General features: G+C 32.9%; 1 protein-coding gene across 2 annotated transcripts in view; it reads right to left on the minus strand.

Annotated features, from left to right (window-relative positions):
- The window catches only part of SNX16 (sorting nexin 16), a 48,935-nt gene that overhangs the window by 15,917 nt on the left and 15,543 nt on the right, over nt 1–17,475 (minus strand). For both annotated transcript variants that reach the window (XM_008000981.3, XM_008000980.3), the window contains 2 exons: nt 14,562–14,710; nt 6,084–6,153 (listed from right to left, as the gene is read on the minus strand). In XM_008000981.3, coding sequence (XP_007999172.1) covers nt 6,084–6,153; nt 14,562–14,710 — 219 coding nt within the window. The remainder of the gene's footprint in view (nt 1–6,083; nt 6,154–14,561; nt 14,711–17,475) is intronic.

Below are 17,475 nucleotides of genomic sequence, written 5' to 3' on the forward strand. Positions count from 1 at the left end.
GCACATCCTATGCAATATATCTAAATTGAATAATGGTTCCAGATAAATTATAGATGGGAATGAAGCTTGTGTATCATCCATTATTAGGTGTAATCAATAAATGATTTAATTCCCTTAAAAAAAAAAAAGACCTAAGTGTGAAAAGCAAATCTCATGAGGAGGAAATTTAGGAAAAATATTTTTATGTGCTGGTGTGTAGGGAACAACACGAGCCATAGAAAATGTGACAAAGAATGTGGAGCAGGAAATTTACAGAAGTCTCAAACAGCTACTATGGAAGATGCCAGAGCTGGCTGGTAATCAAGAAAATTAGGCTAAAATAACAATAAGATACTATTTTATACCCATCAGACTGACAAAAATTAAAAGATTGACAAATTGTATTTGAGGTGATATAGAGCAAAAGGAAAATATATTGCTGGTAAAAGTACAAACTGCTATAACCAATGCACTCTTTAGCATATGCAGTGAAGCTGAAGAGGAGAATATCTAACAATGAAACAATTGTATTCCTAGGAAAGTACCTTATATAAATCCTTGGGTTTCTTTCAAGATTAACATCCATCCCTATGAGGGAGGTACCTTAGGAAAGATGTATATAGAAATGGAAACTGTCCTTAGAATAATCATTGGAAGGCTATATTGATATAAATTTCCTTCTGGGATAGAGATCAAACAGTTCCATTAGGACTGGAAAATCTGCTAACAAGTGATTCTAAGAAAACAGCTTAATTACATATTACAATTCTCACTGCATTTTTAATCTGCCTTTCTGGGTTTCTCACACTTAGGAACAAGAAAATTAAGTTCTTAACCTACAGAATAACTGAAGATTAAAATTTAGGTAGAGGATAGATGGCTTAAGAATTCTGCTTTATTTGTACTTGTAATTCATATAAAATATTAAAAATTATAATTTTAAAAAATTATAATCTATTCGTTAATGCTAATACAGTAAGACCTCATTTCTTCCAATTATATTATCTCCATACAAGTAATATATTTGAATTTTCCCAAAAAAAGGTAGACTAATTTATATCCCTAACCTTAATTCCCTCTTTTAGTACAAGTATATGAGGGGTAGAAATGACTACTTTAAATAGAGAACAGAGAAAAGTAGGTTAAAGATTTGCTGAACTGAGTATCCTTTGAATAAGTTTAATTTTACACTCCAAGAAATGTGGGTTAATAAGTCATTTTGGGATTTTTCTTAAAATGAGAGGCTGCTTAAGTAAGTCTGCAGACAAAAGAGATATATATCTCATTAGGTAACTGTAGATTTTACTTTGAAGCAGAGGAGCAAGCACAGAATTTTTTCATTCACTGTTCAAACAAACACATATTTTCAAATACACCTGTAGGAAAATGCATTTATTTTAGAGAAAGAGTCTAGGAGATACATTCCACATTACTCTGTTGAGTATATAAACTTAATATTGCCTTGGTGACTTATTTAAATCAGTGGTTCTACACCAGGAGTGATTTTAAACTCAGAAGACACGTGGTAACGTCTGGAGACATTTTTACTTGTCATGAGTGGGTATGCTATTGGTGTCTAATATGTAGAGGCCAAGGATGCTGCTAAATATTTTCAATGCACAGGTCAGGCTGTGCCCTAGCCATGGCCACCAAAAAGTTATCCAGCTCTAAATGCCAGTATCATGGATGAGAAATCCTAACTCAAATCAGTTAGGATTCCACTCTTCCCCTGCCCATTATGATACCTGACACTTACTAACTAGCATATATTTTGAACTAAGAACACTAAAAAGATATTCAAATTATTATTATTTTTGTAAAAGGGCTAATTTAAAAATTAAAAATGAACTAAAGGCTGTCTTGCAAGAAGAAAGAATGCTATACTTTAAAGGAATAAAAATCCTGGAATCCTTGAGCTGGAAAATAAAAATCCTTAGCTTCGTTAGCCCAATGTTCACTTAAAATATAAGTCAATTTTCTAAACAGATTCTGAATTGAAGTGACAAAATGGTAGCCAAAAGGCTGAATGAAACCTAGAAGCAATGATCTAGCCAGGATTTAATAGGGAGTTCTGGAAAACGATACATCTATGGGGCCTTGATAAGCTCTCCACAGATTCTGGGACTACATATCCTAGGACAACAGAGCCCATATACGTGTATAGAATAGGAGATGGGAGAAGATTCAGCAGAAACTAAAATCTATGGCATATCTGAAAATGACCTTAACCTTAAATGCACTCCTTAGACTATATACAAATCCATTACCAGAGTGTAAAAATCTTACTAGTTCAAGGTATATAAGCAAAATTTATGACCAACTGTTGACTGAACATTAAGCTATGCAGAAACACAAGAAAGCCAGGCTTAAAAATAAAACGAGGAAAAAAACACTGAGAAAAGATAACAGTGACCATACATTGCTGAGGAGACAAATTTCACAGATTTAGTCCAGTCAAGTTACTAAACAGACAGACAAAATAATAACAACCACTATAAGAGGCAGAAATCAGAGTCAAGTTACTAGAGTATATCACCGAAAACATCTTGTATTCAAAAAAAATGCATAAAACACTCAAAGAAACAAGGTCAATCTAAGCATACTCAGGAAAAAAGGTAGTCAGTTGAAGCCATCTCTAAATGGTCCCAAATGTTAGGCATATCAGGCAGTGATTTTTAATGCAACCATTATATACAGGAAATACACTAGAAAAAATTGAATTAATGATAATGATAATGACTCAACAAATAGAAAAATCTCAATAAACAGAAAGAACAGTTAAAAAATAAGCAATTGAGAATTCTGGAGTTGAAAAGCACAGTAACTGAAAAACTAACAAGAGGGGCTCAATAGGAGATTTAATATGACCAAAAAATAAATCTGTGAATCTGAAGATCAATAGAAATTTTCCAATCTGAAGATCAGAGAAAAAAGCAATTGGAGAAAAATGAATACCACTTCAGAGACATTTTGCACAACATAGGGTGTACAAATATACAAGTAATGAGAGTCCTAGAGGGAGAAGGGAGATAAAAAGGGAGTGAAAAAGTATTTGAAGAAATAATGGCTAACAAATTCCAAAGTTTGATAAAAAACATTAATCTGCCAAGTCCAAAAAGCTCAATGAAGCCAAAGTATGAGAAACAGAAAGAGATCCACATCCCAAGACATCATAATCAAACTGCTGAAAGTCAAACAAACAGAATATCTTGAAAGCAGCAAGGGCAAAATGGCTCATCATGCACACGGAAACAATATAATTAAAGGTTGATTTTTTTTTTCTCAGAAATAATAGAGGCCAGAAGGCAGTGGAATGACACATTCAAAGTGCTGGAAGAAAAAAATTTGTCAGTAAAACTATCTTTCAAAAATGATCATTTCCAGATAAACAAAGACTGGGAATTTGTTGCTAGCAGACCTGTCTTACAAGAAAAACTAAAGGAAAATTATGAGACTGAAAGGAAGTGATACCAGATGATCACATCAACCTACAGGAACAAATGAAGAGGGCCAGAAATAGTAAACATGTGGATTAAATAAAATAATCCATGAAGTATATTTTCCCATTTCTTAAGTTCTTTAAAGCACAAAAGATTGTATAAAGAAATAATTATTGCACTGTATTGTTATGTTTATAAGATATACGTAAATTAGATAACAATAGCAACACAAAGAGGGAGGAAACGGAGATATATTGGAGCCAAGTTTATATTTCACTGAAATATAATACCTTGAGCAGTCACTGAAAAATAAGAAAAAGTAAAAAATTCTATAGAAGAATCAAAATGGCATACTAAAAATTATTTTACACAAGATAAAAGGAGGAACAGGATGGAGACAGAGAAACAGAAAACAAATTGCAAAATGGCAGATGTAAAAGACAGATGTCAGAAAGAATAAAAGATCAAGACCCAATTACACGCTATGTAGAAGGGATGGATCTCGAGTTGAAAGATACAAACAGACTGAAAGTAAAAGAATGGGAAAAGATATGCTATGCAAACAGTAACGATAATACAGTTGCAGTAAACAAGACAGTATCATACTGGCACAGGGACAGGAAAAAAGATCAATAGATAGAATTAAGAGTCTAGAAACAAACCCTTCTTTTCATGGTCATTTGATTTCTGACAGAAGTGTTAACATAATTAAACAAAAGGAACTAAAAAAAAATTAAGATACATATAGGAACTTAAGTCCCTTACTTAACACCTTATAAAAAAATTAACCCAAAACAGACCATAAACCTAACTGTAAGAGCTAAAATATAAAATTTTAAAAAATGAGAAAATATTTGTAATGTTGGGTTAGGCAAAGAGTTTTTATAATACAATAGTAAAAGCATAAGCCATTTTAAAAAGTGATAAAATAAACTTCATTAAAATTAAAAACTTTTGCACTTCAAAGAATGCCATTAAGAGGATGAAAAGACACCTACAGACTGGAAAAAAATATCTACAAATTGTATCTCTGATAAAGGATTAATATCTAAAGTAAAGATTTTATAAATGAATAAGATAAACAGTTCAAGTTTTAAAAAAATGGGCAAGACGTGAACAGACATTTCATTGAAGAAAACATGCATGTGACATGATGATCAATATCAAAAAATCATTAGAAACAGGAAAATCAAAGCTATAATGAAATATCAATACCTATCCAAGAGAATGGCTATAATCCAAAAGACAGATAATATCAAATGTTTGTGAGGACATAGAGAAACTGGAACTCTCGTACAGTACAAGTGAGAATGTAATACAGGAACTTTCAAAAACTTTATTGGTTTCTTTAAAAAGTTAAACTTGTTACATGATCAAACACTTCTACTGTCAGGGAAGTAGAATTTCTCAGTCCATGAGAAATAAAAACATATGTTCATACAGAACATTATATGAAATTGTTCATAGCATTACCCATAATATCACAAAACTGGAAACAATCTAAGTATCCCTCAACGGGTGACTGGATAAACAAAATCTGGTATATGCAAACAATGAAAAATCATTTAGTAATGAAGTAATTATAGAGGATAACATGGAATACCCTAAAAAGCATGCTAAGTGAAATAAATCAGGTGTAAAACATTATAATACTATATATTAGGCAGACTGTATATATAAAAGTTATGTATATGGTAAACTAATACACATATACAAACACACATTGTATGATTTTATTTATATGAAATATCCAGAAAGGGTAAACGTAGAGAATGAAAGCAGATCAGTGGTTGCCTTGGGCTGGAACTGCAGACTGATTGCAAAATGGCTTATAGGAATTCTTTTTGAGGTGATGAAAATATTCTAAAATTGGGTTACAGTGATGATGGTGTTAACTGCTCTATAAATTTACTAAAAAATATTAAATTGTACCTTTTCAGTAGAATAGCAAACAACAAATTAGTGAATACTATAGATGAAAATCTTACTCCAATAAAGCTGTTTTAAAAAAGGCCATAGCATTCAATCTAACACAAAGAACTGACTCAGCTTGAATGAAAAACATCACAAACCTACCAATTAAATCTGTTCCATTTAAATACTATTAAACATTTGGGGAAAAAACTTGCACAAAATCCTAGGTAATCTACTATTACCAAATCTGTTTTGTGAATCTAGGCTATTGCTTCAAGAAATAGGACACTTTAACACGTCAATTAATGTAATTTGAGAAGCATCAGGCATGAGCTAAACCGATAACAAGACAATCACTCCTACCCCTAAGTTTTAAATTTGATTTTAGCTGTAGGTTCCTTATTTTGATACTCAAATGGAAGAAAACTCAGTTTGCACATAGTATTATTAAATATAAAAAGGTTCCCCAAATCATTTTATTTTGAAACAGTAAAAATAAATAAAGGGGGATTTAATTTTAGAGCTTTATTGACTATATGACATGTATGAATTTTTACTTTTTCCTTGAACTAAGTCTATGTATTTCAATGAAAGAAACCTTTGACTCAAACATTGAAAGCTTTCTGTGCAAAACTACCATAGCCTGAAATTATAACATTTTGCTGTTTGCTATTCCATTCAAGAAACAATGTAGTTATTGTACTGTATTATTTGTTCCTCTTTTCATGTGCTATATAATACAGCACTTACCCTGCTTTCTTCTAGGCTATCAAATGGACCCGGTGGATCATCCAAACAAAGAAATTCTCTCACTGCAAGGCTTTTCAAAGGAAAAAAAAATTATCTGAAGTACAAGTAAGTTTGCAAAAGACAGCAAAAAGCAAAAGTTACTTTGAAGCAATACAGTGTTTTAAACAAGTTGGTTATGTGCTTTCATACAAGTAACTAAATATAAATATAAAACTATAGAAGATGCAAAGATCTTAAGGTGTTTTCTAAGATCTTAGAACATAAATATCACAAATTTATTGTTACATACAAACTATAGGACATAAAACATACTTCACAATAATGGTTCAAGAGACCAACATAGTGAATAGCCTCTTTATTATTTTCAAAGAAATATCAGTCTGAACTAGTCTGTCATTATCCTTTTATGAATAAATGCAATTTCTAATTTATAGCTCACTTGTTTTTGTTTCAGTAGATGCTTCTAAAGTGACTGAAAAGCATTTATTCTTAAACAAGTTAAAGACTGACCTTGCAATCATGTTTATTATATAAATTTCCTTAAATATTTTCCCCAGATAGTTCGAGAGAAAAAATTCTAACCATCCTATCTCTAAATGACCACAAATTTTAAAATTATTATAAAAAAATAATGATATTGTTATGCTTATACTTTGCTATTATCAGAGAAACAGGTTAAGGAGGTAGATAACCAAACTTCCTTATAATAAAAATGCTTCCCTGCCTTTCTAAAAAGCAATTCTGGACTGAGAGACAATTCTATGTACACATCAAAATATAAATGTGGATCCTTATTTTAGATTTGCAAAATAAAATCTTTACAAATTTCCTTTCACAAAGGTTTTTTTTTTTTTTTTTTTTTTTTTTAAGACCAAGTCTCGCAATGTTGCCCAGGCTGAAGTCTGGAGTGTCGTGATGGGATCTCGGCTCACTGCAACCTCTGCCTCCTGGGTTCAAGCGACTCTCCTGTGTCAGCCAGCCTTCCAAGTAGCTGGGATTACAGGCTCCCATCACCACGCCCAGCTAATTTTTGTATTTTTAGTAGAGACAGGGTTTCTCCATATTGGCCAGGCTGGTCTCCAACTCCTGACCTCGGGTGATCCGCCCGCCTCCACTTCCCAAAGGGCTGAGGTTACAGACGCAAGCCACTGTGCCCAGCCAGGATTTCTTGATATACTACACAGGGGATGTCAACTTATTCTGAAAAGGGAATGGGGCTTTTGGGATCAGATTAGGCCAGACAGTTTGATGATGTCAGGAGGTGTCCATGAAGAGATAAATGGAATTTTACATATCCTATTGTATTTAATACACTCACATATTCAACTGCATTTAATTTTCACAACAATCATGTAAGATTCGATAAGTATTGGATCTCCATTGCATAAATGATACCAAATTTCAGAGAGGTGAAATTACTTGCCTATTGTCAAAAAGTGCAGGTGGTAGAGCTGTACCTTCAATCTGTTCCCTGAGTGTGAATATGTGTCCTTTTCTACCTTTAAATTCTTTTGTCTTATACTTTGGTTCATTTGGATTCTCCTTGCTGGACACTTCTCTCTGAAAATATTCGATTTATCTGCATCCCTCTCTAGTTGTGGCCTCTAGTAGAACACTGCAGTTGGTCTGATAGCACAGAGTAGAACAAGGTCTTCTGATGTAGATATTATACTTCTATCCACCCATTATTTATACTGGGGCACCTGCTATTACATACAAATGACTCCCAGGAAATCAATTGATCTGGGATTGAGAGGTCAAATTTGTATGAAACCCTGAGGAAATAGCACTTAAGACTAAAAGCAAACTGCTAAGAAACATATAGAAGGGTCCTGTTTAATACTTTCAGTATATGACAAATGTGAGACATTATTTTCTTACAGTTTTATATCCAAATTCCCTCATGCTTTAATGTCATTTTTATGTTTACAAATTACTCTATTGGACTGCTGCTGCTAGGAAAGAAAAAGTGGGTAAAGGAGTACACATATATCCCTTTTTATATCTTTGGTTTACAGTAGAAATTTAGCCAAGATCAACAGTGAATGTTGACCATGTATCCAGCTGGAGAAATCTGTTTTTGGAGTGGTTATTCTGTTTCATTCACCTTCCCTAAAAATCTTTACAATGTATGGCTCACTAGAGTTCTACTTAAACGAAATCCGATGGATTCTCTAAGTTTTTATCCATATAGTTCCAAGGTTATAGTCTATGCTTTACTTTCTTTAATCAGTAGCAGAATACAATTTGAAACTGGCTTTACAACTTTAATTTACATAAAACCTTTTCAGTGGTTCATTACATTTCCTCTGCTTCAGCAAGACTCAGTCAGAAAAGGAAGTAGTCAATACCCTCAAACTCTATTTTCTATCTAAGGAGAGGACACACAAGAATCTCTGGAAGATGGTAGTATTTGAGAAAACAATTCCTTTCTTCTTAGAAATTCTGATACATTTTTCCCCCTAGGAAAGGAAACCCTTATCCTTGCTTGATAATCACTGACTACATAACTTTACTTAGATCCAGTGAATATTTATTGACTACCTATGTGTGCCATTATTCCTTTTATTACGTGGAATACATTTTTACTGTGTTTGGGAAAACTATTTTAAAATTGGGATCAGGTGTTGACTTAAATTTACTAAAGGTAGGTAAGGAAACCACCTATGGTATCCCTCAGCATTGTTTTAATTATCAGAGCAAATCTGTATTGTAAATTCACCTCTTTCTTTGAGTCTCTTAAAGTTTTTTTTTTTAAAAGAGTTCTACTGTATTTTCAAATTATGCTCTTAAGAACAACATATTTGACTTTATTGCAAATTTTATAATTATCTGTAATTTAATTTCTATCAAACTAACATTTTGTAACAAAAACCATCCAACCAACCTTGGTAATGTGTGGATTCTCATGAGATAGCATTATATGAACTACTGTATAGATAACTGAATTCTTCTTTTATTTTATATAAATACTAAGATTAACTTCTCTGAATATCTTAAATTTTCTTTTTTTAAATTAAAAAAAATAAAAACAACTTAGAGACATTAATGATTACATTTCCTGTGAAAAGATAGTTCAGGTTGCAAATGTACAAAAGTTATCTTTAAGTATTCTTGTTCAAGTAGAGAATTATTGAATTTTAAGTAGAAGAGACCTAACTTGTCATCTAATCAAACATATTCCATTTAATAATTCCCTCTTTGATACCACTGATAGTTATTTACTCTCTTCAAATAGTTAAGATAAAGAGAAATCTACTTTTTCAAAAGGCAGAACATTTTTATATTGGACAGCTTGAAATGACGGTAACTTTTTAAAATCTAGCTGATAGTGCCTTCCTCTAATTTCTTGCCATTATTCTTATTTTATATGTTAGCCTTGCTATTCAAAATGAGGTTATTAGATCAGTCAGTCTCATCATCAGCTAGAAACCTGTTAGAAATGCAAAATCTTCAGTTCAAGCTTGCTGAATCAGGGTCAGCATTAACAAATCCCAGGTGATTCACAGTCACACTGCAGTTGGAGAAGCACTACTCTTAAATATACATGATCAATCCTTCCTTCCAAAAACAATCTTTCAAATCTTTCAAACATGTAAAGATGGCTATCATAGCTCCCGAGTAGTTTTTTAAAAGGATATTCTCATTTCTTTCAATTGTTCTGTCATATTAATGTTTGGATACTATTTTCTTTTCTTTAAAGTCATGAACCGCTATTAATACAGATTGATCCTGATTTTTTTTTTTTTTAAATGTGGAAATAAAAATACTGAATTTTGGTACTGAACCCCTTACAGATAAATGAGAATGTGAAGACAAATACATAAGTTTAACTTTTGAATTTTGAAAAATTAAAAAGAAAAAAATGGCAAATAAGATATATGTGAAGTACTTCTAAAAATGGAGAATTGGAAAATATTTGCTGTGCTGATTGATGTAATAATTTAAAAGTAGTTCAAGACGGTGTAAAACAAATAGCTATATTTTAACTAAGACTGTGCAACGTAAGGCTATATTCAGCTTGATAAACTGACTTGTGTGTTGTTACTGGTACAAGACCTGTACCTTCTTGCTTCTGAATTTTGATTATGATATTTCCTATCATTTGCAAAGTCCTTCTTCATCTTTCCTTGCTGGTCCAATTATCACTAATTCTTTAAAGTGCAGTTCAACTATCACCCTCTGCGAAGCCTTTTCTACTTTTCCTAGTCAAAAGTTCTCTTTTCCACCTTTAAGAGGTCTAATTCTCTATCCATTATGATTTCTGGGGGTATGTCTTCTTTCTATTCAGTTTCTTTTAATAGGATGAGTATCTAACTCATTTTTATATAGTCAAAACAGCTTTTAAATAGTAAGTCCTAAATAAATATTTATTGAACAGATAAAATCTCTAAATCTGTTTATTATGTAAATATTAATATTTTTATCTGCATCCTTACTTTGAACTTTCTAAACAAATCTGGAAACAACATTCTTTTAAAATATTCAAATCAATACTCCTTAATATTCATTCAGTTCGTATTTTCTTCCATTTCTGCTTTGTTAAGAGTTGGAGAATATGTAACATTAAGAGTTGCCCATTGTGTAATGGTAAGTGCTTAGCCAAGAGGAAGGTTAAAAATTAACCTTGTTGTAAGGTGACAAGGATATAAAAAGTGAAAGAACAATTAATAAACAATTAATATTAATGTATAAACAATATCAAATAATTATTTGGCCAGCTAAAGATACTGAGTTTTTTCTATGTTGCCATTCCAACTGTACCAAAATGCTAACAGGCATCCCAGCAGGTAAGTGCAACTAACTGATGTTTTTATGTAGTGATTCTTACATGCAGTTTTATGTTTTCACAAAGAAATGTTGAGATTTTGTCTTTTTTCCTTTTCTCCCTTAGGAGGGATTTCCCCCCTTCCTTTTCAATTGTAAAAAATGAGAGAATCTTCTTTCACTCTTCTCCTACATTGTTGGATACAAATAGTAGTTGGAGCTTTTGTCTGATGAACTACCTTACGCTCCAACTACTATTTGAATTTAGATTGCAGAGACAGTTAAAATCTTGGCTATGCAGTACAACAGTAATACTGATGAGAGAATCACTGCAATAATTTAGTCTGTGATACATTTAGAATTAGGTATGTATTTTATAGAAGGAACAGTACTAAGGGATGAAAAGATAAAATCTCAAAATTGTAGGCAAGTACTGTGCTAGTTTTTTAATGGATCAACCATCAATTCATAAATATTTGGCAACCTCAGACTTTCTATACACTTTCTAATTATTTGTTTCTGACTCATATCCATGTTCCTACTCATAATCTTAAGCATTCCAGGCTCTCAAAATCCCACTCCCAGTATTGCTTGATCATTGCAAACAGCACTGATCTCCCCGCTTCTTTGAGTTCTTGTTACTTTTATAAACTGTATCATACCAAGTAGCAATTCCCAAATGTCATTATTTTGTTCAAACAGGAGCCTATTTTTCTAAGTGATTTTTAAAATCAGTGAGTATATCTCCTCTTTTATACTCTATGATACAGGGCAAATGCATAAGATTTGCTCTGTATCAGTAACCCTTCCTCCTCTTCCCCAACTAACATTTTAAGCAATATGTTATTAAGAAGTCTCTAACATTGTGAAATAAAAAATGCTACCTATCACCTATAAAAAAGATAGTGGGTACCAAGGCACAAGTACCCTGTTTTTAATTGAATTGAAGTTATCTTCCTGCATTCCCTAAATATCTGATGATATATGACAAAGGCAGGTAGGCAAACAAATGCAAGGCATATTAGATTCTTTCATGCAAGATTTTTTAGAACCTTTAATCCTCTAGGAATATCAAATGAAACCCTTCCCCAACTTATTTGGCCAAGAAACCTTTCTTTCCCTAAAACGCCTATTTTATGAATTGAGCAAGACCATTACCACTGTTCTGAGCTATGCAGCTTTAGAAATGACAGGATCTCAAATGGCCCTAGTAATCCCTACTTTAGCAACTAAGATCTATTATCAGTATTTTAAAAACAGAGAATTCATTTATAGAATACATTTGATTTTAATTCACCACAACATCTTAAATATAGAGACATAAAAGTTTACTGAACAAGGGGAAAGAGAAAAGGGGAGAGGATATGTCGATTTCTTGGTGGTAGTAAAAATCCTCTTTTATGGTATGCTATCAAATATATTTTCTTCCAAGGCTTTTTCTATAAGTTTGGTGTTTACTGGTTTTTATTCTGCTTTGTATGTCTGAATTAACACTAATCTTTTCTCTTTTTTCTTCTGAGATGTAAAAAGATATATATATATATATGTATAGAAAAGTGGGGAGCACTATGTTCTCACCACCTAGACCACATAATCACTAAATCTGTCACACTGGCTTCAATTTTTTTTTCTAATACACAGTATATCAGTGAATATCAATAGTTCTATCATTCATTCAAGAAGTACTTATTGAGAACCAACTATGTTAACACTGTGCTAAACATTAGAGATTGGATGGTGAATAAAATAGCCACACGACCTGTTGTTATACATCTTATAATCTGGTGGGAGAAAGACAAATATTGACAGAAAAAATTATAAGCTGAAGTGCATTGAAAGTGAAGTACCAATTAGCCTTTCTCAACTGAGATTCCAAGAGAGAACTGACCCCTACTGATAATGATTTAAGTGATTATTGTCTCAATTCTATTGAGACTGGCACATAGCTAGTATCATCTTAGAATACAGGAAATAAGTTAATTCATTACCTATGGGTGATGAATGGTGTCTTAAAGCATCAGAGCCAGTTGAGAAGGGAAGGTACAGACTCTGTGATAAAGAACTGACCTAGTGTTTGGTGGTGGTAGTGGTGGTGAGTGGTCAGTCAGGAGGCCAGTTACCTAAGGAAGTGAAGTTTGTGTTGAAAACTGAAGGATGGGTAAGGTATGAGGTCAGGGTTGGGTGGGGTAGAAGTGTGAAATGTTGCCTTTTCAGGAAATAGCATATTTGAAGGCTCTGAGAGACAAGGAGCAAGCTGATTTTGGATAATTAAAAGAAGACCAATATGGCAAATATACAGAGAATGGGAGGTGGGTAGGAATAACAAAACCCAAGGTTGGAAAGAAGGCAGGTAGGCAGGGACCAGAAAGAATACTTTAAGTCAAACTGAAGCACAAAGATCACTGTGGCTTTACTGGGCTATAGTAATAACAGTGGAGGAGGAAAACCAGTGAGAAAGCATCTACAGTAATTAAGGTGAGGGATACCTGCTTGGACTAGGGTAGTGATGGCAGGGATGGAGAAAAGTAGACAGACTTGAGTGGTACTTGCAAGGGAAATGTTAAGGGTAGTGAGGGATGTGTTAAAGATGACTCACAGGTTCTGGGTAGATGATGCTGCTTGTGCAAATTGGAGGAAAAAATGTCTGCAGACTAAACTTTCAAATGTATTTTATGTTTGAGGTAATTTTCAGATATCTGAAGGAGATGTCGAGGAGGTAATTGCATATATCAATCTGGAGTAGAAAGAATGGGTTTGGCTTGCAGTTCCTTCATTAAGAGAAAAATGAGGATGGGCAGAGACCTTGAGAAGCCATCAGGCTTATGTGGCACACATTGATAAGCAAGATGTGTATATGTATATACATATCTGTATATATATATGTGTGTTTGTGTGTGTGTGTGTGTGTATATATATCGCGTGTGTGTTTTGCAGGAAAAAACTTGATACATGCAAAGGGTGAGAAAAAGAGATAGAAAAAATTAGATAGAATGGTTTTCTTAATTTGTTTTCCATCCTCATGTAAAAAACTGCTCAAGACAGTTACAGGCCCAAGTTATCTATAAGCTATTGCTGCATTATAAATGCTAATTGTTTTTTTGAAATAGTTTTAATTTATCTGCTAACATGAGTTCCAAAATTAGATACTCAGCTAATACTAAACCACCAAGCAATTTTCTTGTAAATATACTCTGAAGCAAAAAACCCATATAGCTCTGTTCTTTTCCTTTTTTAATGCTGTTTGGTATTTTCACTCTACCTTCTATGTAAATTAAGCCAACTTCACAATTTTAATATTTTTGCACTACTTTGGAGAAATATAAAGAATATTACCCTTACAATTACATATTACCATATTAACCAAAATTTTACTAATATGTAAGTGGTTTTGTTTAAGTCATTGCTAAAATACAAAATACTAAAAGTTTACCTTTGGGTGGTTTTAGTACATAGTACACTGGATTTTTCACTTTACTGACTGTTGAAAATAAGCTTTGATAAAAATGAAATGTCAAATGATAAAAAGAAATGTCAAATAAAGTCCTTACTGAAAGAAAGCAAGAAAATCCCTTGCAGTACTTTGTTAAAGAAGACAATTATACTCCAACTCTGTATTTTTGTGCTTAAATAACTATGATCATAGATTTATTCTTTAATTTACACCAGTTATTGGGATGCTTTTATAATTTCTTATTTTAATTCGTTACATACCAGTTAGCAATGTCCTTGTGAGCTACTAAATTTTGAAGAAATGCTTGTAATCCTAATTGTCTATCTTCTAAAAAGTCGGCATTGTAATTGTCTTTAAACCAGCGTTTTGGAGGAAGTGCTAGTCGAAAACCAGGAAACATCTCTTTTAACTGAAAAAGAAATAAAGAGCAAATACAACGTTTAACTCAAGCACTATCAATTCTACAAAATCTATCCTGTTGACTACATGAATTATTCATGAAATAAGTTTAAAATAAAAGAATTAAATTCAGTTAAGCTTTTTATGCCTTATTTCTTGTTTACTACCAGTTGTGTACACAGAAGAGTTCCAGTTTTTCCACATCCTTGCCAGAACTTGGCATTGTCCATCTTTTGAATGTTAACCATTTCATTGGGGGTGTAGAACCATTTCATTCTGGTTGTAATTTGCATTTCTTTGCTAACAAATGTTGTTGAATATCTTCTCATCTGCTCATTTGCATTTGAATATCTTCAATGGTGAATTATGTATTAAATTTTGTAGCACCTTACCTTTTAAAAAATTAGGTTGCCTTTTTATTAAGTTAGAAGAGTTCTTTATATATTTCAGATACAAGTCCTCTGTCAGATATATGTGTTACAAATATTTTCTCCCAACTTGCCCTGACTTTTCAATTTAAGTCTTAACAGAGCAGATGTTTTTTTTAAATTTTAATGTTATTTAATTCATCCATTGTTTCTTTTATGGTTTATGCTTTTTTTTAATCATAAAAAAATTTTTGCTTACTCCAAGGCTGTAAAGATTTTCTTCTATGTTTCTTTCCTAAAAGTTTAGTTTTAACTTTTATATTTTGGTTATGACCTATTTTATACATTCGGCTTAAATTTTACTTTCTTAGGGAAGACTTTCCAAACCCTGTAAACTAGGTTAAGTCTTCCCTTCTACATTCTGCTCAAGTTACCACAATGTGTAACAAATTACCCGAAATCTCAGTGATATAAGATAACCACTTATTAATATTAAGCTCACAGATTTTTTTTAGGCCAATAATTCATATGAGGTACAGTGAGAACAATATATCTCTATTATACAATGAATTCAGGCCTCAGCTGAAAGACTTGAAGGCTGGGTGCTGGAATTGTCTGAAGTTCACTCACTTATATCTATAGTGGATGATGCTTGCTGCTGGCTGAGAACTTTGCCAAGGTTGTCAGCCATAAGCCTAACACTGGACTCTCCAGGTGTCTTGGACTTTTCTTGCAGCATGGAGGCTGGCTTCAAAAGGGAGCATTCCAAAAAAGCAAGCCAGAATGAAACTGTGTACTTCTTGTAATCCAGGCTTAAAAGTCACACAGCATTATTTCCACTGACCTCTATTGGGTTGAGTAGTCGCAAGACCATCCAGGTTCAAGGGGAGGGGAAATGTATTCTACCTCTTGATGGGCCGTGGCAAGATTCAGGAAGAGCATATGGGACTGAAGATACTGCTGTGGTAACTTTTAGAAAAGACAATTTGATACACATTGTCAAACCATTAATTTATTTCTTTAATGACATCATTCACAATGTAAACAGCACATTTAATTTAGGCTCTCTTATTAGACCAGTGATTCTAAACTTTGGCTGCACATTAGAATCACCCAAGGAGTTTTAAAAGATATTAATGATTGTTTCCCATCTCTGATAGATTAGGATTTAATTAGTTGAAATGAGGCCTGGGCATTGTAATTTTAAAAAGCTTTCCAGGGGAATCCAATGTGTAATTAAGATTGAGAACCCTTTTACTACACTACAATTATTATGCATGCCTTTGTCATAGTTGCATCTTTTATGTCTAGCATAGTGACTGCGACATAACAAGCAGTCAACAATATATGTTCAATAAATGAATGACTGAAATGAATCCGTGTACATTTGCATTTCTATACTTAAATATAAAATGAATATCATAACTACAAAGGAAAAATGCACTGGATAAAACAGTGGAAAAATGGAAAAATGGAAAAATTATAACATTCTGTCTATATTTCTATACACATGTGAAGATAAAACAAATAGGGCAAAAACTACAGAGTAACTTAGATAACTAAAAACGTTAATTTGATTTCAAGATGTAACTAGATATTTATGGCCTTGGAGCTTTGTTATTTAATGTATCTGGAAAGAAAATAAAATGACAAAAGTCATGAGGGAAATGAAAATAGTCTTTTTATTAATTTTAAGCTTTATAATTTAAATGGTTAGATTTTTTTCGCCCCTTAAAAAATTATCCGCAGAAAAGGAGTTGTCCCACAATTGGGTAATTCAAGAAGAGGAAGATAAGGGATAGAGAAAACAAGATCCAACAAAGGAGAGAAATGAAAAAAAAATCACCAGAAAGATGGTGATTTTTTCAAGGCAATCTCAGGATGCCACTTATGAAGCTCATATGGTGGGCAGATCAGTTTAAGAGAGAGCAGCGTGACTCAAGAGACAGACATGTGGAAGAATATCACTGAACTTGTTTGTAATGTGAGGACTGAATGCCTGGTTGAATCTGCCACGGACTTTTTATAAGAACCTGGAATATCTTGACAATGAGTTGGTAAGGTCCTGCTCTCTCCTCCCTAAGCTCTGCTGCCTGGAAGCAACTGAGACCAGTAATTTTACCTCACAGAAATGTTCAGCTTTGTCCTACTGCTGTAACCTGGAAGTAGAAATATTGAGCTTAAATTTTAAATAGAATTTAGAGAAAAACTCACTTCTTATGGCCATATTTCTACAATCAATACATCTCCCAGCCCAACCTAAAACCCTGCCTGGTTGCCCCAACTCTGATAAGCCCTGTGCATTCCAGAATTTGCTCATGACTTTGTCCTCTGACTTCCTCAGCAGAGGCTTTTATCACTCTCAGAGAAGCTGAAGTCAGACCATAACCCAGGAAATAAAAATAAA

Source organism: Chlorocebus sabaeus, chromosome 8, assembly GCF_047675955.1.
Source record: "Chlorocebus sabaeus isolate Y175 chromosome 8, mChlSab1.0.hap1, whole genome shotgun sequence".
In the NCBI taxonomy this organism is placed as follows: Eukaryota; Metazoa; Chordata; class Mammalia; order Primates; family Cercopithecidae; genus Chlorocebus; species Chlorocebus sabaeus.